This window comes from Platichthys flesus, chromosome 15, assembly GCF_949316205.1.
Source record: "Platichthys flesus chromosome 15, fPlaFle2.1, whole genome shotgun sequence".
Lineage (NCBI taxonomy): Eukaryota > Metazoa > Chordata > Actinopteri > Pleuronectiformes > Pleuronectidae > Platichthys > Platichthys flesus.
Genome location: NC_084959.1, coordinates 4,728,925 through 4,751,946, shown reverse-complemented (window position 1 = coordinate 4,751,946; position 23,022 = coordinate 4,728,925). Strand labels below are relative to the sequence as shown.

General features: G+C 43.5%; 1 protein-coding gene across 1 annotated transcript in view; it reads left to right on the top strand.

The window, feature by feature from the left end:
* LOC133969986 (rho guanine nucleotide exchange factor TIAM1-like) overlaps positions 1-23,022 on the top strand; it is a 53,164-nt gene that overhangs the window by 10,216 nt on the left and 19,926 nt on the right. Inside the window, exons 2-13 of the mRNA XM_062406751.1 lie at positions 6,444-6,551; positions 8,077-8,726; positions 9,673-9,950; positions 11,180-11,452; positions 11,551-11,779; positions 12,552-12,724; positions 13,225-13,449; positions 15,094-15,279; positions 18,274-18,420; positions 18,632-18,706; positions 21,411-21,581; positions 22,593-22,697. Coding sequence (XP_062262735.1) covers positions 8,084-8,726; positions 9,673-9,950; positions 11,180-11,452; positions 11,551-11,779; positions 12,552-12,724; positions 13,225-13,449; positions 15,094-15,279; positions 18,274-18,420; positions 18,632-18,706; positions 21,411-21,581; positions 22,593-22,697 — 2,505 coding nt within the window. The 5' untranslated portion in view covers positions 6,444-6,551; positions 8,077-8,083. The remainder of the gene's footprint in view (positions 1-6,443; positions 6,552-8,076; positions 8,727-9,672; positions 9,951-11,179; positions 11,453-11,550; positions 11,780-12,551; positions 12,725-13,224; positions 13,450-15,093; positions 15,280-18,273; positions 18,421-18,631; positions 18,707-21,410; positions 21,582-22,592; positions 22,698-23,022) is intronic.

Genomic DNA, 23,022 nt, shown 5'->3' with positions numbered 1-23,022 from the left:
GTTTTCTTTCTGAAACCGTAACCTGCAGTGATTGAGCCGCGGCAGGTTAAGACCTGCCCAAGGAGAATAATGCTGGAAAGCTGATAATAAACTTGACATTTCTAGAATCAAGATTAAATTTGAACTTTTAAGAATACATCATGCTAGAGCAACAAATTATAGGTGAATTGGTGACCATTCTGTACTTCAGAATGGTGAAAGTGAGTTAATCAGATTTCCCTCTGGCAGCTCACATAGCTGCTCACTTCTCTAACTGGATTTGATTAACCAGAGGAGTTGAGTTAATTCTCATCATTTTGACATAATTCACAAAATGGTATTTCATGTTTATTCTTGACATTTCAACGTTATTCTTTAAATACTAAAAGAAAAATGCCTGACCTTAATACTCCTCCTTATAATAGGGGGTTTGAATCTTCGGGATCTCCTTTTCTTTGAATTCATACATGGATTCGACGATTGCTGGAGTTGCACTCGGCGACTCAGAGCACAGCGTCAGAAGCTGCACACGCTCATTGACTCCCATGGGCCTTTCACTCAATGGCGGACTAGTGGTAGGAGGATTTTACTTCAAAATATGGTAATCCCTGACAGCAGCGTGCTGCAGAGACACTCGGCTGAAATCTGAGTTAAGGAGCGTACAGCGTAAGCCCCTGGAAATATGGAGCAGCGTATTTAATGAGGTTAGTGACACTTGAGGAGTAAAATGGAGTGAACTGGTTGTCACTGTTTTTTTTTTTACGTGATGCTCAGATGACACAGTGACCCGAAAATATAAATTACTTTACAGTAAAACCTTTTGCAGATGATGCTGCAGTCTTTACTCCTTCTTTTAGGCTCATGCTATATTTATTAAATGTGATTTTGTTGCTCTCTGGCACATTTGTTACCGTTAGAGACCCTATCATTGTCACCACAATGATAAATATTGACTCTTTTTTCCACACTTCTCTGTTAGTAAATTCATCAGAAATTAATATCTCTCCTCTTTCCTCACTCACTGCTTTGTTCTGTCATTTCTTTTTGATTTGTCCCTCTTCTGAAAGCGGTCTTCAGGAAGGAATTAGAATTTGTCTTTCACCACTTAAGAAAGAGAAAAAAAAAATTGTTTGACTTAAGCAGCAGCAGGGACTTGTGCTCACAGGCACACTGTTTGTGTGTGTGTGTGTGTGTGTGTGTGTGTGTGTGTGTGTGTGTGTGTGTGTGTGTGTGTGTGTGTGTTTGTGTGCGTGTGTGTGTGTGTGTGTGTGTGTGTGTGTGTGTGTGTTTGAGCAGAGGGAAGGGGGATGTGGCACATGTCTTGTCAGATCCCGAAAGGATGAATAAGAAGCTAATCTCCTTCTTCCAGGGAATTCTACCAGTGATGTCTGAGACATTCCCGTCTCAGAGGGACTGAGCGAGTGCAGTGGAGTGTGCACCCCTATCTCTACAATGGGATGGTTTTAGAGCACATCTCCCTGTTATCTCAGCGGTAGATAGATATATGTGAACAATACACACACACTTAGGTGTGCACTTAATGACATGTGCCAAAGATAAGTCCCTTATCCTCCTGCGTGTGGACCACTGAGCCTTCATGCACCTTGTCCAGATTCCCATGGTGTTCACCGTGTGTTTTTTAAATCTTTTGAAGCAGCTTTGCAACGAGGAAGCTGCTGTGTTCATACGTGCATGTTTGCGAGTGTGTAGTAAGTGTGAGATTGTGAAGCGTGCGGAGACTTGCTGATAAAACCTTGTCCAGGATTCCCATGGTAGTCTATTTTGACTTGTGAGGAATGAAGTCTCTCCCATTCAGAAATTCCTTTGTCTGCCCCCCCCCAGAGAGAACGTTAACCTCAGCGACTTCACTCCCTTGCCTATATGGAGGTGGGGGGGGATACAGTATTTAAGAGCTGCGGGAAGAAGGCCTGAGGGAAGGATGAGTCCTGCTTCATGGATTTTGCGGCACAGTTGGGGGGGGGGGGCGGGGGTCGTGGTTCAAGAGTGCGGAAGAAAGGTCATGGAGGTCGGTGTAAGGTTGAGAGCTGATCTGGTTACAGCCGAGTCTAGACTGGTCGCTTGTGTTTCTACCCTCAGTGTCTCTTTGAGGTCGGGTTATTTTCTGCCAATCCCTCATTGGGAAGTCAGGAAGGACATAGAGGAGGAACTCAGCATGAAGCACTATTATTTAAATAATTAAAGGCTACCTCACAATAGATTATTGTCAGATCTAAAGAGACGATACAAGCGTCCAGGCTTTAGGGCGAAGCCTCCCGTCATTTAGTTGTTATAATCTGAGGAAAGACCATATTTATTCCATTTAAAACGGGCGTGGGACTCTTTGAGGATATTAATGTGTGACACAAAGTGACTGTCGGCTACACACTGAGGAACTGAATAAAATCCTCGACTAAGAGCTAAATTTCATTTGAACAGAAAGACCTCAAGGCTGAAACAACACTTTCATTTCTCGGGATAGGAAACCACGTCATCCTTATCCTTATTTATGGATGGAGTCTTGTTCACATGATTTATTAGCTGCAAGACTCAATGTGCCGCTGTCTGTTTATCAGCAGGATTACACAGAAATCGACTGAATGTATTGTCGTGCAACTTGGTAGAAGGACAGGACTTGGACCCAGAAAGAACTTGTCATAACAAAGGAGTATATTTAGGGAACTGATATATATGAGTGTGTGCAGTTTGGTGCAGCTTGATTGAATTTAAGGGGCCTGCTTGTCCTTGGTGGGGGCCTGATTGTCATCCTAGTTGTTCTTTAAAAACAGCCATTTCAAAATAAAGCCACACAAATTCAAGATGAATTATTCAAAGTCTTTTCTTATTGATGACGGGTTATTGTCTCTTGGGAATGACGGGTATGTAACAGAGGTGCTTAGCGATTTCATAATCTGAAGTCAGTGTCTGGTCTCAGCTGCAGTTTCAGGAAGTGTCTGGTCTATGACAGGCTGAGAAAAGAAAAGAAAGCAATGAGACAGCTTCTGTTTGGCACAATCCGCGGTACAGTGTCGTACAGTCGGGCATATTCACGTCATGGGAGGTTTCAGTCTGCAGAGCTGAGCCGTGTGTCATGTTGGGTGGAGCGGTGAGACAGGTGCAGAGATGAAAAGATTGGCGGTGGCGATGAAAGTGTGTGTGTGTGTGTGTGGGGGTGGGGGGCAGCAGGGTGTTCCCGCTCCGTGGCTGTTCTGACAGGCCTTTGGTATTTTTCCAAAGAGTGTGAGAGCATGTGTGTGTGTGAGTCAGAATACCTGCTCGCATTTCTCTGGGGATGGTGCAGGTGTGCGTTACTGGAATCACGTCTGCCTTTGCTGTGCTGGAATGCAGCTACCTGCCTGTGTGTGTTTTCATGTGTTCGGTGGCAGATGTGAGAGCCTATAGGTGATGAGCATCTTTGAATAAGACTGTGGCACTATGAGTCAAGGAGCTCCAGTCTGACTGTGTTGGGAAGTGACACTTCCAGAGACAAATATTCAGCCTCATATTCTTGGATATGATATATTTTGAAGCTATTTGAATCCAGACAGTCAGAGTTTTATGGTTATTTTTAAAAATGAAACCACAATGTGTTCTGTAGAAAGATATTTTTTGGGTTGTTCTTCTTCTCAGTGTGTGTCTCTCTGTGTACAGTATGTGTGTGTGTGTCCGTGGTGATAATGCTTTAGCTGCTGTATTGCAGGCCATTGTGTTAATACACTCTGTCAGTCTGTTAATATACTGCAAGAATGAGAGCGGGAACGAGAGACTGAGAGAAAAAAGCGTGAATAATTATGTTCCCCCCTTTTGTCTCGGCTCCCTCAATTAAGCCTGAAGAGCGGCAGCCAGAGCACATGTCTACTTATCCACTTAAAGCTCAGAAACAATAGGACCCCCCAATGTCTCTCTATCTCGCTGCCTCTCTCGTTCTCAGTTTTTATCTCCTCCGCCCTCTCTCTCACTCTTCCATATCAAACTTCCATTCAAAGCCCGGCCGCCCAATATGTTTTCTGTTTTTGTCCTTTCTCCCTTCACTTGTCTGCACGAACCTCAGTGTGTTCCGCCCAGGGCCTCGCCTCACCTCTCAGCTCTATGTGGGTTTTTACCCCCCCCCCCTTCTCTCCGTCTTCCCATGCCTTGCTGCAGGGCACGGGAAGAGGTAAAACGAAGAGACTAAACATTTTAGACTGTAAACTGCCGGGAGAGAGGCAGCGGTTTGATTTCCCTTGTGTTGTGTCAGGCAGAATTATTCTGTTTGTTTAGCTTGTGTGTGTGTATGTGTGTGTGTGTTTTTAGATCCTCTGCACTGAACTCACAACCAGATGTATAGATGAATCATATGGCTCAGCAACAGTGATGCACGGTGCATGCAACCTGCCGCTCTCACTATTTAATAACCAATATTTTATTAATACGCTTAATTATTAACAAAGTAAACTGATGCCAGATTTAAAAGGGAGGCAGGCCTGACTCCAAATCAAATATCCAGCACCTGTCGAGCATTATGTGAGGAGGCTAATGTGTGTGTTGTGTTTGGGGGAGTGGGCGTTCAGCATGTGGGCTGAGATAAATCTCATCAGGCAGGTTGGAGAATGGAGGCTGGAAGATGGATGAGAAATAAAGATCGAAGCAGGAGGAAGAGGAGGAAGAGGAAGAGGAGGGGAGGTATCAGGGTCAAGTTTAGCTTATGTAACTGTTTCCCACAGCAGGGGTGAAATGTGCTGCAGTGGCTAAGTTTGAATACACACAAACACACACACTCACTCACTCTCACACACACACACGCACAATTTCAGAGCTGACCTCGGAAAAAATGTGCTGTTTATGGTTTTCATGCATTTATATTTTCAGCGCTGTCTCTTGTTGTTATTTCTACTCGTCCTCTTCTGAACTCTCATGTCTATGAACGTATTAACAGTGTTTTTTTTGATTATTATCAATAATAATGCAACTGAGTGCTCTGAGTTCTTATAATTAACAGGACAAGACCTAGTCAAATACAACAGGAACAGCTTTACGGCACTTTACATCTACTCAAACAGAGCATGAGGCATTAAACACAACAATAGACGCTGTTGTCAGTCATATGGGTCAAAATAACATAATAATCATAACAAACAGAAGCACTTCAGATCCTAGGGAACAAAGCGATTATGCTCTTAAAAAAGTGACGTCAGATGTTACAACAGATGTGAAAAATTGAAACAGGCCAACATTTACTTTACAACAGATAAAGATAGTTTATCACATCCGCCAAAATTAATTTGACATTTTCCCAAACTTCCTTGAGAATAATTAATTGATTATGATTCAAAAAATCTGCCACATCTAAGGAACTAATAATAATAATAATAATAATACATTTGATATATTCAGCACCTTTCATTCATAAATTCTCCTCAAGGTGCTTCACAATAAAATCAAAGACATAGAGATCAATAATAACACGTTAGCTATAGAACAAAGACTTAGGATAAAAACATAAAACTAGCAAAAGGTATAAAAAGATGTTAGTGAGTGTATGAAATCAAATTTTTATTACATTTTTACACATGAAAGTTTCTCTTACATGACTTTTCTGTTTTATTGAAGAATCTGAAACGTGTCTGCAGAACCCAGTTTCCCAGCTAAACTGCTAAAAACGTATCTTAGCCAAGTGAGAAGGATCACACGTACAAATTAAAATTTTCTCTGCACGGTTGTGAACGGAAAATATGTGTAAATCTACACGCAAGCGAGACATGCCAGCACTTGAATACCTTCACACTATACATAGCACATTATGGAAATCATGGTCTACTCTAAGCAGCTCAGGGCTGGTATTAGAGAAAATTAGGTCGTGTTGGTAAGGATCATTTAATTGAGTCTTAAGCAGAAAATCATACTCTGTGGCAGCTTTCATCTTCTGTCATTTCAGTGTGTGTGTGTGTGTGTGTGTGTGTGTGTGTGTGTGTGTGTGTGTGTGTGTGTGCCCGTCTATCTTTGTCTTCAAGGGAACAAGGGGTGTTTTCCCAAAATGTTTTGTGCACAAGCCTGTACACGTCTGCAAGGTTCCTCATTGCCAATGAGTTTCAGGGAGCAGTTCAAAGAAACTAAGGTTGTTTGTGAGTTTTTGTCTCCTCCCGTCGGGCTCAGAAGATTGCTTTGTGCTTTGTGCTCCTGATCATCTGTGAGTTTGTGTGCAGGTTTTGTGCATTTAAATATGTATTCATTGTTACTGACTTTGCCTCACTGCATTATCTCAGCACCGTCACTGTCCGCAGAATCCCTTACTCCCTTCCTCCCTCATCCCTTCTCTAGTGCCTCTCTTCACCTGCCTCATGTCATGCAACTGGCAGATGCACTCGTTTTAGAAGTGCGTTCTCGTCTTCCGTCTCCTCCTCTGTGCGTGATTTACATGTCGGGTCACTTTGAAGTTGTTAGAGCTTTGCACTGAAACACTTCCCTCCCTCTTTTCCTGTTCATCTCAGGGCGAAACCGACTCAACCGTTTGAGGATGTGTGGAGGGTCATGCGTCCGGTGAAAGACGACACCACGATGATGTGAGGATGCTGGTGGTGCAGATGCTTTAACCACAGGTAGCAACAAAATATCTGCTTTGGTTTTATTTTGTCGTGCATTGTACAATCCTAACAGTTTTTTTGAATGTTTTATTTAGGTATATATCATATTTTAAAATAAATAATAGATTTTGTTTGTTTGGATTATATAGTTTGTTAAAACAGGTTTTTGTCTCGGGGAGGATTTTTCTCGGCCTCTCTCTGCAGGTTGACTCTCGACTGAGATCCTGATGGTGTAGCTTTGATTCCGTGTGATTCACAGTCGAGCAAACAGTCTGACAGCAGTTGACTCAGCAGCTCTGTGCGCTTATGTAACACACAGCGTGAGGTGAAGCTGAGATTACTTAACGATCAACAAAATTCACTGCAGAGGCCACTGCATCCGTTGTTGCTTCAGCCAAGAGAACAAGTGTTCCTGAATGTCTAGATCCAAAAGTACACAGAGAGCGACAAAGACTTTTAAATGACCTAAATTCAAATGCAACTTTTTCAAATGCGCGAGGGAAGAACAAAGTTGCTTTTTCAAGTTTTAAAAGTCCCTATACGCTGGGTGTGATTGTGATGCATTCTGAGTACTTAAATGGAACAAAACCTGTAGGGACCTTTTCTGAGATGTTAGTCGTGTTTATGCTCAACATGAAATCGTATTCTTTTATTTTTTTGTCCCTGTGCTACATCGCCTGAGTGTGTAGTCTCAAGCAAATTCCCACTTGTCCAGGTCAGTTAAAGTAGCCAGAAATAGACGAGGGAATTTCCAACTCAACTCTGGAAACCTGATGCCTCTCATTTGTCTGACAGCTCAGCTCTCACAAAGGACTCCCAGAGATCCGGGATACCCTTGATACACCACCATTAGTCAATGGGACATGAAAGTCTGTGATTGACCTGGTCATGATTTGAATCTCAAAGCCGACAGTGAAGATCAGTCTTTGTTCAGAGGGCAGGACAGTTCCTGAAAGGTTTTTGACAACCTGCAGTTTGGTTTGAACGTTTTTGGAGCAGGTCATTAATTCTCTGTCTGAGTAAGTAAAAGCAAAGCAAACTAAAATACTTTTTTAGTTTTGCACAAATACTGAAATTAGGTTTTCCAGTATTATGCATGCTTTTCCACTAACAACAAAACCTGCTTCACAGAATTACATCAAATACCCAATAGAGGTCTAAGAATCTGTAATGCACAGGTAGTCATAATTTGATGGTACTCCAGAATTAAACTTTTGATACCCACCTGTAAAGAGCTCATGTTGCGTCACCTTGCAGTTGAATAGTGTTGTTTAAACTAAAGAATCATCTGATGGATCACACCCCTCCTGCATTAAGGCAGAATCTGCCATGGAATGAGATCGATGAACTCCATAAGCAGAAATTTAGATCACACACTAAAATCACAGATGTGGCACAAGACAAGTTATAAAACAACTAAGTCACTGTTTTACACATTTAAAACAGGTACTCGTGGTCTAGATTTATAATAATGATTTATGATGATTAGAACATTTTTAGATGTCTATGTTTCACAGAAACCTCTTTTTTTAATCTGCAGTTGAATCATGGGAAACGCGGAGAGTCAGAATGGGGACAGTGGTCTATATGGCGATGGGACGGGAACACTCTCACGTAAGCACACGTCCCGCTCACTCCGTCTCTCCAGCAAGCAGCCGATCACCCGCCGCTCCCGAATCTCCTCTTCAGTGAAGCAGGAGCACAGGAACTCTGAGGCGTCAACTCGTTCCTCCAGCACTCCCAGCATCCCACAGTCGTTAGCGGAGAACGGACTGGAACCTTTCGAGGCCACGGATGAATTTGGAGAGTTCGGCATCAACCCTCACTGGACGCAGCGCGTTGCCATGACCATGAGGCCGGAGTCCTATCAGCAAGATGACGACCAGCTGGCTACACCGACTCCTGAAACCTCAGAGGCGGACACCATCGCCCATGATGGGGGAGAGGACTCCATGGGAGAGGGGGAGGGAGACGCTGTCGGAGAGGAGAGGTACCTCCAGCGGATGACCGAGGGCCCCAGAGAGGGAGGCAGTTTTAAAAAGAAGCGCTCGAAGTCTGCGGACATGTGGAGAGAAGACAGCCTGGAGTTCTCTATGTCTGACATGAGCCAGGAGCACCTGACCAGCACTGAGGAGATCATAGTCGGAGGAGAAGAGGAGGAGGAGGAGCAGTTCACACGCCCCAGTGCAGGTGAGGATGGGAAACTATTTGTAACACACATTAAGATAAACCAATCCATTATCTACATTGCTCATCCTTTGAGGGCTGTTGAGCTGGAGCCAATCACAGTTGACATTGGGTGAGAGGCGGGGTCCAGTCTGGACATATCACAGAGCAAATATGTGGAAACTAACAACCTAACCCCAATGTGCATGTCTTTGCACTGTGGGAGGAAGAGAGAGTATTTGGGGAAACTCACACAGACAACTGGAGAACATGAAAACTCCACACAGAAAGATCGCGACTGAACAGGGATTCAAACAGAAAACCTTCTTATACTTATTGTAAACCTACATAATAAATCCCAACTATTTTCTTGTATTCAATCAGAAGCATATCCGTTGTTACCCATGCAAACTCTATATATATTTCTATGTAGTCTCATAACTGCCATGTTATATTTCATGTTTTAAATCAATACAGTAGATACTGAGGTATTTTTACTCAGTATATTCTTTTCAAAAAGCATCACTGCACAAGAGACGGTGACTGATGGTTTGATAAAGTGATAGTTTGATTCACTTTACAGATGATGAGGGGGAGGGAGGTGAAATAAATCACAGAGAGTCACTGAGAAATCATCTGAGAAAGTCACGTCTACTGATTGAAGGTCATCTGCCGTCCATCAGTTGCAGTTGATGATGGGTTTGTTAGTGTAGCTGGTGCTGTGCAGGAGCTGCAGCAGCTCAGCATCACAGCAGGAGGTCGAGCTGGTACCTTATCTCCTGAAGGTCTGAGCGCTGGCCCAGGTGGTAGAGTAATGTATGGGCTTGGTACCCACATACACACATACAAGGACACACTGATATGGTGAAGGGTAAATGACCCGTCAAATGTTTAACATAAACAATAAACAGGATGCACAACCCTCAAAATACACACACTGCCCTGCATTTACCACCTGTGTACATTTCAGGCTCCGCTGAGAGAGCATCGTCTCTGGACCATCTGTGCAGCCAGCAGAGTCCTGGCCTCAGGGGGCAGAGGAGCCGCTACCCTAAAAACCGGAGAGAGGCTGATTGCGGAGATGGAGAGGAGGGGTTGATGTCTCCGACCGAGGAGGATCTTGGCGGCTATGGAGCGTTCACGCTTCCTTGCCGACGGTCCCACTGCCTGTCCGAGGGCTTGGGAGGCCTCGGCATTCCGGCGGCACCGTGCCCTGCTTTCCAGGGACGCCGTGCACAAACTACCCAGGTTGGATTGCGTTTCATTGACTTTTAAATGGATATACAAAGCAAATGAATACAAAATCAGGTTAAGAGTCTTTTTCTTCTGTCTCCCTCCTGGAACAAGGACCCGTTCATGTAGAGAGAGGACCTTGTTTACCAGTAGTATCCAGAAAGTTCAGGCGGTTCACAGGCATGACAGAGGACACCAGTCAATCCAATTAACATTTTGTTGACTACAGACATTTCCTGTGTTTGCTCATACTCTGCGGTGGTGTGTGTGTTCCTCTTTGTGTATTTTCATAGTGGGAAATTAAAGAAGTCAGATACAAAGTCACTGCGGGGCTACTTGTCTGGCGATGGCCTGGTTTCTCCATTCCCCCTCCAGGAATGAAAGCAATAAAGCATGATATCTTCTCTGCCTCATTCACCAGCCACTCACACACTGTAAATACGCACAGACAGGGACACTTGGATCATAATTTACTGGCTTATCTTACAAAAGCAGACTCACTCAAAGTGTAAAAGAGAAAGACGCTGTGATGTCGCACCCATAACCCAGTTAATACGAGATACAATGGACCAAAACAAAACCACATCAGGAGAATTAAGAATTATAAAATGCTTTCAATAATTTCCATGTGTCATGGTTGAGAAAAAAAGAAGAAAAAGTTGGTAAATAAAGAAAGAAGTGGGAAATGGGAAACCAGGCTTTTGTTTCAACTCCTTCCCAGAACCTCCAAGCGCCCTTGGATGGCGGTGCACCCTAAGTGCTCATTACAAATTCATCCAGCCAGGCTGAGGGGGATGTTAGATGGGATATAAATAGATCGACAACACGGCAAAAACAAGGAGAAAAAAGAACAGAAGGAAGCTGTGTTTGGTGAAGGAAAAGTGTGAAAGCACAGAAAACCCTGCAGCTTGAAGTGGAAAGTGTCCATTGAAGAAATGCACGGCGAAATATGTGCACAAACACACACTAACACAGCCAAAGACACACATATACGAACATAGACCCAGAGACCCTGTGTGTAGCATGAGCTGTCAGGTTGATTCTTGCAACTGGAGTGAAATGACCTCTTGTATTATGACCTCTCCTTTAGACTGACATGATTGGTCATTCATACAGTGCTCACTATATATTACTGTTACGTTTATCTGTTCTTTCACCGGTGCATATTTTTCTACCCAGACACATCAGTTTCGGTACACACATTAATAATCCACGAGTTAACCTGTTGTATTTTGGGCCGACAGGACATCTCTGCTATTTTGGGTGAAGGAAGCGAGTACGGCGACAGTGGCATCGATGGCGTCACCACTGAGATCGACGGGGACGGAGAGCTGGTGTCACGGCGCTGTAAAGCCATGTCGGCCTCCTTCTCTGTGTACTCGGCCACCGAGAGCAGCGTCTTCAACGGCAGCGACAGCGGCAGCAGCAGCGCCGGAGGAGGAGAGGGCAGAGGTGGCGAGGGAGGAAGGGGGGGAGTGTACGAGAATTTCCGGAAGGAGCTGGACAATCAGGCCTGGGTTAGTGACATTTTTCTATGTTTGTGAATGTGAAGTTTTTTCAAAATATAGTAAAGTATGTTTAAAATCCCTTCATCTCTCAACGACCCTCTCATCAGATGCCGGGTCGGGACTGCACGGAGGAGGCTGGGTCGGCTGTGAGTGACGAGCGGAGCAGCGGCACCCTCAGCAGCGCGTATCCATCGGACGCTCTGATTGGCTGTGCACAAGGCACGGTCAGGAAGGCAGGAGCTCTGGCCGTGAAGAACTTCCTGGTTCATAAGAAAAACAAGAAGGTGGAACCTGCAACGAGGCGCAAGTGGAAACACTACTGGGTTTCTCTGAAAGGTGATGCATAGGCACTGATAGGTCTTCTATGGAGAGCTGAGAGAAAGTTTTGAGCAGCAGGTTTCCATCAAGATCCAGATTGACACGTGACCATGTGATTACACTGTATTGAGCACATCAGGCCATGACACCATCAGAACCCTTGTCATGACCTCTCACAGTCTTCTCCATGCACTTTAAATGCTCCTGCATCCAAAACCAAACCACTCTCACATTTAGTTACCGATATCTTTTGGTTTCTAACAGATCAGAGTATTTAGAAACAAATGACAAAACATGTTATTTTAGGCAAAATCCTGCAGCTGTGATGTTGACTTCAGATAAACATGGTAACCTGGCCTGTTAAATCTCTCACTCCCTCTATCCTGTTAGACTGTAATCACATCACATCCTCACACGCTATGTGCCCTTGGTTGTCGCCTCTGCTCTCACCCTCATGTGTGGCCTCACATTGCTTCTCCCCGGCCTCGTCTCATTTTAATTTTACGGCGCGGCCGTATCTAATCCAATCTCGTACTCTCAAAATGCAGATGCAGCATTTGCAGCTGCATCCCTCCTGTCCCTCTAAACATAAATACATTTGATGTTTTTCCCACTATTCCTCCTGAACTCATGTTACATGTAAGCATCAATAAAGACCCATAATTGTATTTGTATGTTGTTTTTGTTCGTAAATTTGCTCATAAAGCCTTGTTTTGCCATTGGTTTCAATACAAAAGAGGGAATAAATTAATTTAACAAAATTTCTTCCCCATATATTTCTATTTTCAAGGCTGCACCCTTTTCCTGTACGACTCGGACGGCCGCTCGGGTATCGACCATAACAGCGTTCCCAAGCACTCGCTGTGGGTGGAGAACAGCATCGTACAGGCCGTACCGGAACATCCGAAGAAAAATTTCGTCTTCTGCCTCAGCAACTCAGTGGGGGATGCATTCCTCTTCCAGGTGACAGAGACACTGGAATTCAAAACATGCTTGTGACATAACTGTTGTGTTCCTTTTAAACCTGATGTGCTCAAACTCATGGTTACGGCTCAAACAACAGAGTCTCATAAACCATTTCACAATAATTTCTCCTCAGGGTCTTGCGTGCGTGCGTGAGTGTGTGCATGTGTGTGTGCGTGTGTGTGTGTGTTATGTTCATGACATTTAGCCATGTGGGAGATAAGCCAGTCCTATGTCCATGTGTTTGTTTCATGTGTGACATGTTTAAAGGCCACACTGTCAAGCTCTGACAGTGATCCGCCACTGGGACCATTGTGTAATATTAAAATGTATCTAATTAAATTCATGGCATCTGTCCACGGCGACATTCAGTCAAAGAAACAGAAGATAAATGATTAAATGATGATGAGATTAAAGGGTAATGTTGTGATTTCAATTCATTTAGCTGTCCAGTTTCCTAATTTCCTTCCCTTTTCCCTTTTCCCTTCTTCCTTTGTCAGACGTCCGGCCAGACGGAGCTGGAGAACTGGATCACGGCGATCCACTCCGCGTGTGCCGCCGCTCTCGCTCGGCAGCATCACAGGGAGGACACGGTGCGACTGCTGCGCACCGAGGTTCGCAAGCTGGAGCAGAAGATCGACATGGACGAGAAGATGAAGAAGATGGGAGACATGCAGCTGTCCACCGTCACAGATGGCAAGAAGAGGAAGACCATACTGGAGCAGGTATGGAGATCTGAGTTATGTGTCAAGAACTAATCGTAAACATAAAGTTGTTGGTTCAGGATGAAAAACAAAGAATTACCCACCACACACAACAGGAAGTTATCGAAAGACACATGTGCTGCTGATATAAACCAGGTGATCTCATGTGTTGAGCAATGGAGGTCTTTAGCTTCCACATGACTTCAGAGAAACACCTCAGGGTCTTTACAGATGCTCATCTCTGTACGTTTGAACTGCACTAATGCTCTCACATGCTGAAAACTCTGCAATAAATCATCTTTACTGCGTGGCGTCATCCAGACAAAATGTTCTTAGGCAGCACTCGCAACAACAGATGTTTTCAGATTTTCCCGACTGGTGCTCATTTGCAGCCACATGCATGTGCTTGAGTGCAGAATGCTGAATATTCACAACACATGTCGCAGCACACATGTGATGCACACATCAACAGGCAGGTGATCCTGAAATCTTTCGCTAATTTGTTTATATTTAATTGCTGTATGGAAACACGTCAAAGCTGTTCCAGGATCAGGTTTGTTCACTTTCAGCTGAACATTGCGTGCGGCTTTATTCTCTAACTCGATGCATGTCTGGAGTTGCTGCTGAATGTTAAAGCAACATTGCATTTACGGATGAAGAATGTGCTCACCGACAATAGGCCTCCCTGTGTGAACCTCTTTACCTTTGTGTGGGGGATTTGGATGTCAGTCAAGCTGGAGGAGCACAAATCTATATTACATAAAAACCTTCAACCTGAGGCTTCTATAACTGACAGTGATATTCTGATATTAACCCGCTTAAGATAAAAGTTGAATAAAACATTATTTTTCTGATTACCTTGATTTGAATAAGATCAGTAGAGCACCTTTCTCAGCCAAGGCCCAATAGTCCCCCGATGAAACCTGATGTAGATTCACTAGATCCAGACTTTTATTCAGCTCTGCACTAAATTACACACACTGATGAATATCTCTTCTCAAACTATGCCTGATATTTAGATTATGTGTAATGTTGCAAACAAACAAACAAATGTAGATGAAATCATAACCTCCTTGGCATAGGTAATACAAGTGTATACATCTTATATTAAATCATGTAACTATTGGAGTTATTGCGTCTCTGAGTGACGTCTTGTAAGAGTTGTCTTTATTATCTGAGACCAGATGTCAATACAAAATGAGTTCACATGAGAAGACAGCTCTCTGATCCATGTTAAAGTCAAGATGCTTCTGTATACAATTTGTATTAACTCCTGAAGCAAATGCATGAAGGCAGGAAACCAGTGCAAATTCAATCTAGGTTGTGTTGCATGGTGAGTGTTCCTGTGTTCCGCCTCCCACGGTCCACCCTGTGATACATTGCACATAGCACAACAGGTCGGCGACTGGTGGGGGCTGTGTTGGTGAGTAATACCTCTCCACAGGGGCTTCAGCACTCCCACATCATCCTCCTGAAACGACCGAATCACCATGTAACACAGGGATCTTTTATGCATATATTTTTAAAAACCCTTTTCTTCTCTCTTGTGGTTTTCATCTCTGGCCGTCCCAGGGATAAATGTGGATCTAATCAGCAAAGTTTGCCCATGTTACATAACCACAGATCCATCCCTCTCACTGTGTTTCACACGTCTCCCTCCCTCAGATCTTCTTGTGGGAGCAGAACTTGGAGCGGTTTCACATGGATCTGTTCCGCTGCCGCTGCTACCTGGCCAGTCTGCAGGGCGGCGAGCCCCCCAACCCCAAACGCCTGCTGGGCTTCGCGTCACGTCCCACCAAGCTGGCCATGGGACGACTGGGCATCTTCTCCGTATCTTCCTTCCATGCACTGGTACGAATTCCCATACATCCACTTCCATTCATGCACACACTTAAACTCATTCCACAACTTGCAGCCATTATATTCTTAAACCTTATCAAAGCTCCTTAATCTGAAACTCAAACTCGGTCTCACGGGTCTCTACATGCTGCAGAAGGAATTGCGTGAGAGGTTCACAATTGCCAACTCTCAGTACCAGCCCAGCTTGGAGAGTGGGTGTGTTTATCTGGGTGTTGGAGAGAGCGAAATGTCACTGACACCTACTGAAAGCAGGGATTTCTGCATGCCTGACAAATGTGCAAACTACCACACACCCTATGTAGCTTTAAGCTAAAACAATTATATTTGGACATTAATGCAGAAATAAAAGGAAAACAGCCACATATCAGCTTTGAAGTCATGTAGAGCTGGAGACATTGTTCAAATGCAGACAAGCCAGAGTCGACTCATGTTTGATTCTCTGATGACAGTCAGGGGCGTTTCAAGGGACTTTGGGGCCCTTGGAAAGGGGGCCTTGGGTTGATATCAAAATTTTAAACATAATGCAAACCATGCATACACATGAGTTCATTGTTGTTGCTGTGGATGAAGATGCGCTGCCATTCTTAGAAGGGCCTCTCTCAGCTCAGGGCCCCAGGTAACTGTTGCAACGCCCCTGCAGTCAGTCTGAATTGGTTTGCTACCTGTGCAGCTTTAGGCTACAGAAACATTTGTTGACAGTCTAAGTTACAAACTTATTGTATACCTCTTGTTCATATTCGACACAGGTTAGATGTTTGGGCCTTTTCCTCTGCAACCCTCAGTAGCTTCAAACTTTACACTGACAATGGAAATAGTCAGTTTCAGTAGAAACAAATAGATCACACTCCAGCTGCATGAATTTGCATTGCTGCAAAACCACAACAGAAACGGTCCTGTCTCTTTGCTGCATTCTTTCCGTGGTTTGACTTGGTTCCAAAACTTCATATTTAAATTCTACTCCGTGCATTTTGAACGACTAAAACACGGTTGTCTGTCCTTCACGACTCCCAACAGAAAAAATTAAGTTAAAATTCAAGGATATGACAATCCTAACTCTGGCCCTGACAAATCTAACCCTGCAAATATAATCCAAATCCAAACAGCCATTTAATACAAACCTAACTAAACTGTCTTGCACTCATCTTTTCACTCTATCCTTACATGTACTTTAACATCTCAAGGTATCCTATGTACACAATGTACACATTTAAATATATGCACCTGCAGACAGTGTCCTCACGTCGCAACATTCAGAACATTCCACTTGACAAATAATAGGAAGATGACAACAAGACATTCTGGACATTTGTTCTCTGCGACTGGTACTGACGGCTTCAGCCTGCGGGTAGAAGCCGAGTTATTCGCTCCATGCTCCGCACTGTGTGAATATCGTAACCTCGAGGGCTCTGAAGATGTACAGAATGACACAAGCGCTGATGGAGTGATCCATATGCTGACGTGTAACATTCGAAAAGAGCAGATTGGAGATGAGCAGGTGGAAACAGTATCTCTGTGGTCCAGCTTCACATGCAAGCTGGTTGCAGCAACACACACAATCACACATCATAACATCACAGTGTGGTTTGTTTTTTTCAGCGATTGGTGGATCAATAAAAACTCTGTTAGGAAGCTGCCATCCCTGAGGCACTTTCCCACAAACAGGCTTAACACTCTGCTCTGCTGCCCCCCCCCCACCCCTTCCTTCTGCTGCCTACACCTCCACTTCCTTTGTCTGTGTCTGTCTCATTCAGACTCTGTCTCCTTATCTGCCATATTTTCCATCCCACTAGTCTTTCTTCACCATTTCCTCCTCTTTTTCTCAACCTATATCTGTTATTCCCTCCTGTATTTTCTCTATAATACCATCCTCTCCATTTATCACCCACATTTTAGATGTTATTATTGAATTCGACAAATACTGCAATAACTGATCAGAGTTTATAGCACATTTTACAATGGTTAGCCTTCTACATTTATCACTCAATATCAAATAAATCCCTTTGTCCGGATCCACGCCAACATTTAATGGGTTCTTTTTTGGCCCATTTCCCATTCTTCCACCAAGTCTAATGGAAATCTATTTTATCAACTTTTGCTTAAACCAGCTGACAAACATAATAATATATAATACAATTATTGAAAGTCCTTATAAGACTTGTTTTTTTATGATAACCAAATAAATTACATTTTTCTTGCTTCAGGAATTATGTCTCTTTATCAGTGTTGCTATTATCTATGTCCAACAGAGACACTGTGGTGAAATAGGCAGTTAAATGTCCTCTAGCGTGTGCAGCTCACATGAGACGAGTCTTGAAGACAACCTGACCTATTATGTTTGACATGTGTGTGTCTCATGAGGGTAGTGAGGAGACCAATAAACACACACAATTATATAATGTGCTCGCGTGCGTGTGCACATACATACCAGTGTGTGCGTCACATTTAGTACGTGTGCACCATATAGTCAGTGAGTCAGAGCAGCTCATGGCCCAGTAGTTCAAGTTGAATTAACCCAGAAATGCCAGTAGTGGTTTCTCCGTTTGTGTTGCACTGTAGGTCAGAGAGGGGGGTTGAGAGTTTGAAACTGTTCTAGATGTTCCAGTAGCAGATACTGACAATGTGTGATTTTGTGTCTTGGTGTGTTTATACGCCTCCATGTGCATTTATGTCTGAATGCAAGAGTGACTCATAGTGCATTGACTCATCGTACTGCTGTCAGTGTACATACAGCCTTTTTGTTATTGTATCATATTTTATCTCACTTGTCAATCACTATAGCTTTTATTGATTAGTGTTCCTGTATTTGCTTCTGTGCGTTTTATGTTATTAATTCATTTTAGTCTTATTTTTATTTTTTGTAAATCTGCATTGTTCGTAGGTGCTTGTATGAATATTATCCGATCAGTCCATGAACAACTTTAATGTTGATTGTTCACAATAAGGGTTCCAATTAAATTCATGTTTTTTGTTATTTCCCTGTTGCAGGTGGCGGCTCGTACAGAGTGCAGCATCCGGAGGCGAAACCAGCCGATGCCTCGAACCTTCAGCAAACGTCGAAGCCGGTTCTCCTCCCTGTGGGGGCTGGACACAACCTCCAAGAGGAAGAGCAAGGGTCATCTCTCCATCGACCAGGTCACCTCCTTTCGTACCTTTAGATAGAAACTAAAAGCATGTGTCAAATAAATAAATACTAATGTAAATGTTTTATTAAGAATGTAGGAAAGAAAGACATAATGTGGGTTTGAAAGTTGAATAAAGGTCCAGTGTAAAGTTCCTTCTAGTTGTGAGTACGATTCGTTTAGATGCAGCAGCGATGTTAAATGCTATATTTGTGCGGCTGCAGGTTTTCGTCGATGGGATGGAGTCCACGAAAAAACCCTTGGAGCGAATGTTTGAAGACTCCGTGAGTGAGAAATCTGTAAGTACTTCATCGTCTTTATTTAAAAGTACAAATGGATCAAAGGAATCCACTTTGTCTTTTCTATTCATTCTTCAGACAAAACATTCTCAAGAAGATCTTTAAAGACAATAACCATTTAATTTGTGTAACCACAAGTATGCCAGAACTTCGTTTTCCATTATGTTCCATTGTCCGTCCTGCATCCAAACTCAAATGAATAATGAAAAATCAAATACAAAGAATGTTTGTATCTCTACAGTTATTTTCTACCTAAGGCAAAGCACTAAGTTCCTCCTCCCTTTGTCAGTTTGGCATTCACTTCAGAGAACCAGGGCTCGTTCAGCTGCTGGCCGATTCCATGTCATTGTTTTCCTTTCTCATCAGCCAACATAAAAATTACTGGGGCATCTGATGAACCTTTGTACTTGTATAACGAGTGATGGGCTTCTTAAGCCCCGAGGCCCGAAACAACAGTGGAATTCTCCACCTCTTTTGACTGAGCTGACATACTTTTGGTGTTCTGGTTCCTCAGTTGGTTGGTTATCTGGGTGAAGAAGCACAAAAAAAATCCCTACATCCTTTCCAGATCAACAAGCATTTCTTTGAGGTCATTTTTCCAAGTTTTAGTGTCTTCAGACGTCCACTTCATTTTCTGCAGCTGTTTCTCCTCCAGCAACAAACCTTTGCAGGAGTAACATGGGTTCGCGTTCTCTATCTTCTCGTTACTCTTACTGTATTCTCATTCTCGACCCTCAACATCATCTCCAGATCGACGTTGACACATTCCCATTTCTTGTCTTCATTTGCTTCGGGCATTTCCGACTCTATCAGCATCATTGGCTGTATCAACCAGAGGGTTATTCCTGTCATCTAATCCTACTGAGACCAAATTGATCTGATATCTTCAGATCATTAGCTTTGAGATGCTTCAACACATTATGCAGACGTTTGCTACCAGGGGACCAGATGGTTTCACACCATCTGTGCTCTCGCTGGTATCTGTGGTACACACTGCATTGTTCTGACGATTTCAAGTCTTCAGAAAGATTATCTAAGGCCACCACAGGACTGTAGTTTTCCAGTCTTGCCTCATACCAGGCTCGGTAAATGATGAATTAATATGAACTGTGGGGGAAAATGTCCAATTACCCGTGGGCTGAGCAAGTACAAGCCAGGCAGCTCCATATTTAATGAGAACTGGTTGAAGGATGCAGAGATGAGGGGGAGAGGGAATAAAGGCCTGTGTCTGAACTCCGGAGATAGAAGCAAACTTATCCAGCGCTAACCCGACTCCAACTGTGGAAGCCCCCTGTGGCACCATGGGAGATTGATTTCCTTCCTCCCACGCCCAACTTCAGCTGGCAGGGGTTACAGTAAAGAAATGCATTTTGTAGGAAGTGAACTCAGTTTGTCGATGGAGCTGAAAATGCTGCATCAGTGACAAAGATTTCCTGTCAATGAGCATTTCCGGCCAGAATCGTTCAAAATATTTGCATCTGATGGGCTTAGACTTTAATTTTTGTGTTTGTTCGGGGGAAACCCACTGAAGGCAAAGATGGGAATAAGAGAGAAGGAGATTTTGGTGAACCGCCCACCCAGCAGAGGCATCCTACTTGGGCCAGGAGGGGAGGCAGATGGTGCTGAGCAGGGCTGGGGAGTTCAGGGAGTTGGGGGAGGTACTCGCTATGAGCCCCCCCCCCCCCGGTATGTTTATGTCTGTGTTTTGTTTGTGCATGTGCGTTTGTTTGTGCATACAAATACAAAAACTGTCTATATCCACTATGCAGCCAGATCCAAATGTATTTAAACCGGGCTTACTCGGCCAGAGCGTTAACCATCTACGGATTGTGTGGCGTGAATGAAGGATCGGGAGGAGGGAGGTGATGGAGTGATGCACAGATAGAGGGGAAAGGGGCAACAGAAGGAGAGACAGTGATTAGTTGGGGGGTGCGGGGAAAGCGGCAGAGGCCTGAGAGAACAAACGAGGGTGCTGCTGTTACTTGATAGCACTTGATAAGGTATCAGTGACAGACAGTGTGAGGTCGAGCAGAAGAGACGAGGCTGACATGGCCGCCAGATTGTCTAAGGTCACACTGACGCACTGAAAGGTTGGAAGGAATGTACACACATACTCTACATGTGAAGGTTCCATTGCACATGTATGTAACACATACCCACACAGGGAGAAGAGTCACAGCATCAAGAGGCTTTCATCAACAACATGAATTAGATTTTGTAATCAGATATTCCAGCTGCTTTCAGGCCACCAGCAGATTCTGGTCTCATCAGTCCAGGCAAATCTGGTTTCTTTAGCGAGCAGGAAAATCAATAATGATGAATTAGGGGGATTTCTGCGCAATACCTGTGGATAATAGAATATCTGTATCTCTGTCGGGGAGGTTATGTTTTCACCCCTGTTTATTGGTTTGATTTCGGTTGGTTTGATTGTTTATTTGTCAGCTGGATTATCAGAAAACTACCAAATACTTTTCCACAAAATTCCGTGAAAGGATGAGGGAAGGATTTTTTTTTATTTAAACATTGCAAAGCAGGACCTTTTTTTAACATTTTCAATTGATCTTGATGAAAGGTATTGATTAGTTTGTGCGTATTGGTTGATGTATGCGCTCAACTAAATTTAGTTTTTCTCACTAAGCACAAAACCAACTCATCGATGCATAAACCCTCAATTTGTGTGTGTCTACATTTGTTGACTTCTCAGAAGGAGACAGAGGCATCAGTGAAGAGTCTTCCCCAGCAGAACGTCGACAGCTACATTTGGGTTCCCGACTACCTGACTCCCTCCTGGGTGTGTCTGCCAAACAACCAGCCTGTCCTGGCCATCATACAGCCCGGGGACACGGCGCTGGAAGTCCTCAGCACCATCTGCAAGGTGGGCTGCTGCTGATAGCAACACACACGTTATATAAGTGGAGACTTAGCTATGCGTGTCTGTTGCTGCACAACACATAGGTATATGATTACAGAACGTTTAACACGATTTGGACTGACAGGTGATGGATGAGCAGCTCGGCCTCACACAAACACAAAGGCAGCTAATAAAACTGGTCGAGCAAATGATTTATTTTAACAGCTTCGACAAACACATGAAGTCTTGAGTAACATGTCCCATTAAATTTAACACAGCTCTGGTGAAGAATAATGTTAGTGGTTGCATAAGGATTCTCAACATTAACAGTGTGTTGACAGACAAATATGTACATTTCATTTTTTTAATTCATACAGAAAGTATATGAATCTTCTGAGAGAACCTTAGGCATAAAACCATGACAGGTATTTTCTAGTAAAACAGAGAAGGACCGTGCAGATGTCACCTTATCTTAGTTGCTTGCTTACAATAAACACTGCACGTCACTGTCACACACGCACACACAACGGTCCTGTCAACTGTCGTTCCACTTCATCTCCTCTTTTCTCTAATTGGTCTCAGCCGCAGCACGAGAATAATGATGCCTAATGACACGTATACGTTCCACTTAAGTGTCTGTCAGAAAACAAGCTGATCAACGTGTGTGCGTGGGCGATCGTGTGCACGCATTCCATAAACATGTCGCAAGGAACTGGAGCGTCTAATTCATGCGCCCTGTGTGGTACATGTATGGAGAAAATATGTGTGTTACATACACAAGTTCATACATGTGGGACTTTCTCCTGGTCTCAGTGGATGTCATGACGTATAGAGTGTGGTAAAGAAGACAGTGTTTTGATAGTTGAGATTATATTTTGTATCATGTGATGACAGGGTTAGTGTTAAAATCACAGGAAGAATAAATCACAAGTTGGGGTTAAATGGCATCAATTTGTGTGATTGTGTCTCTAATTTTGAAAAGCAGCTTCTTCATCCGTGTTTTGTTCTCGTTTCTCTTCTGTCTCGTTCCTACAGACCCACAAGATTGACCGATCCAGCCACTACCTGCGTTTGAAAGTGTGGGTTGACAACAAAATGCTCCTCTGTGTTCCTCAGCTGGAAGACGACATCTCAGATCTGGTGAGGAAATGCACGTTTAAGGACCGTGGTAATAGATTGTGACATAATGGAGTAAATATGCAGATGCACAACCATGAAACTACAATATCAAGTAATCAGATATGATGAGAATACAGTAACGAGGTTTCTGAGAAAGTCTAAATCTGAATTTTGACCTTAAATATGTTAAAATATGATGTATTAGGTCTTAAATGCATATAAATAGGTATCAATTCTTCAACGCTACTTCCATCGCACATTGCTGTTGGAAAGACTATTGATAACATGGTTTTTCCAGGGTTATTCTCTACTCCTTAATATTGGTTGTAGTTTTTACCTTTAATTT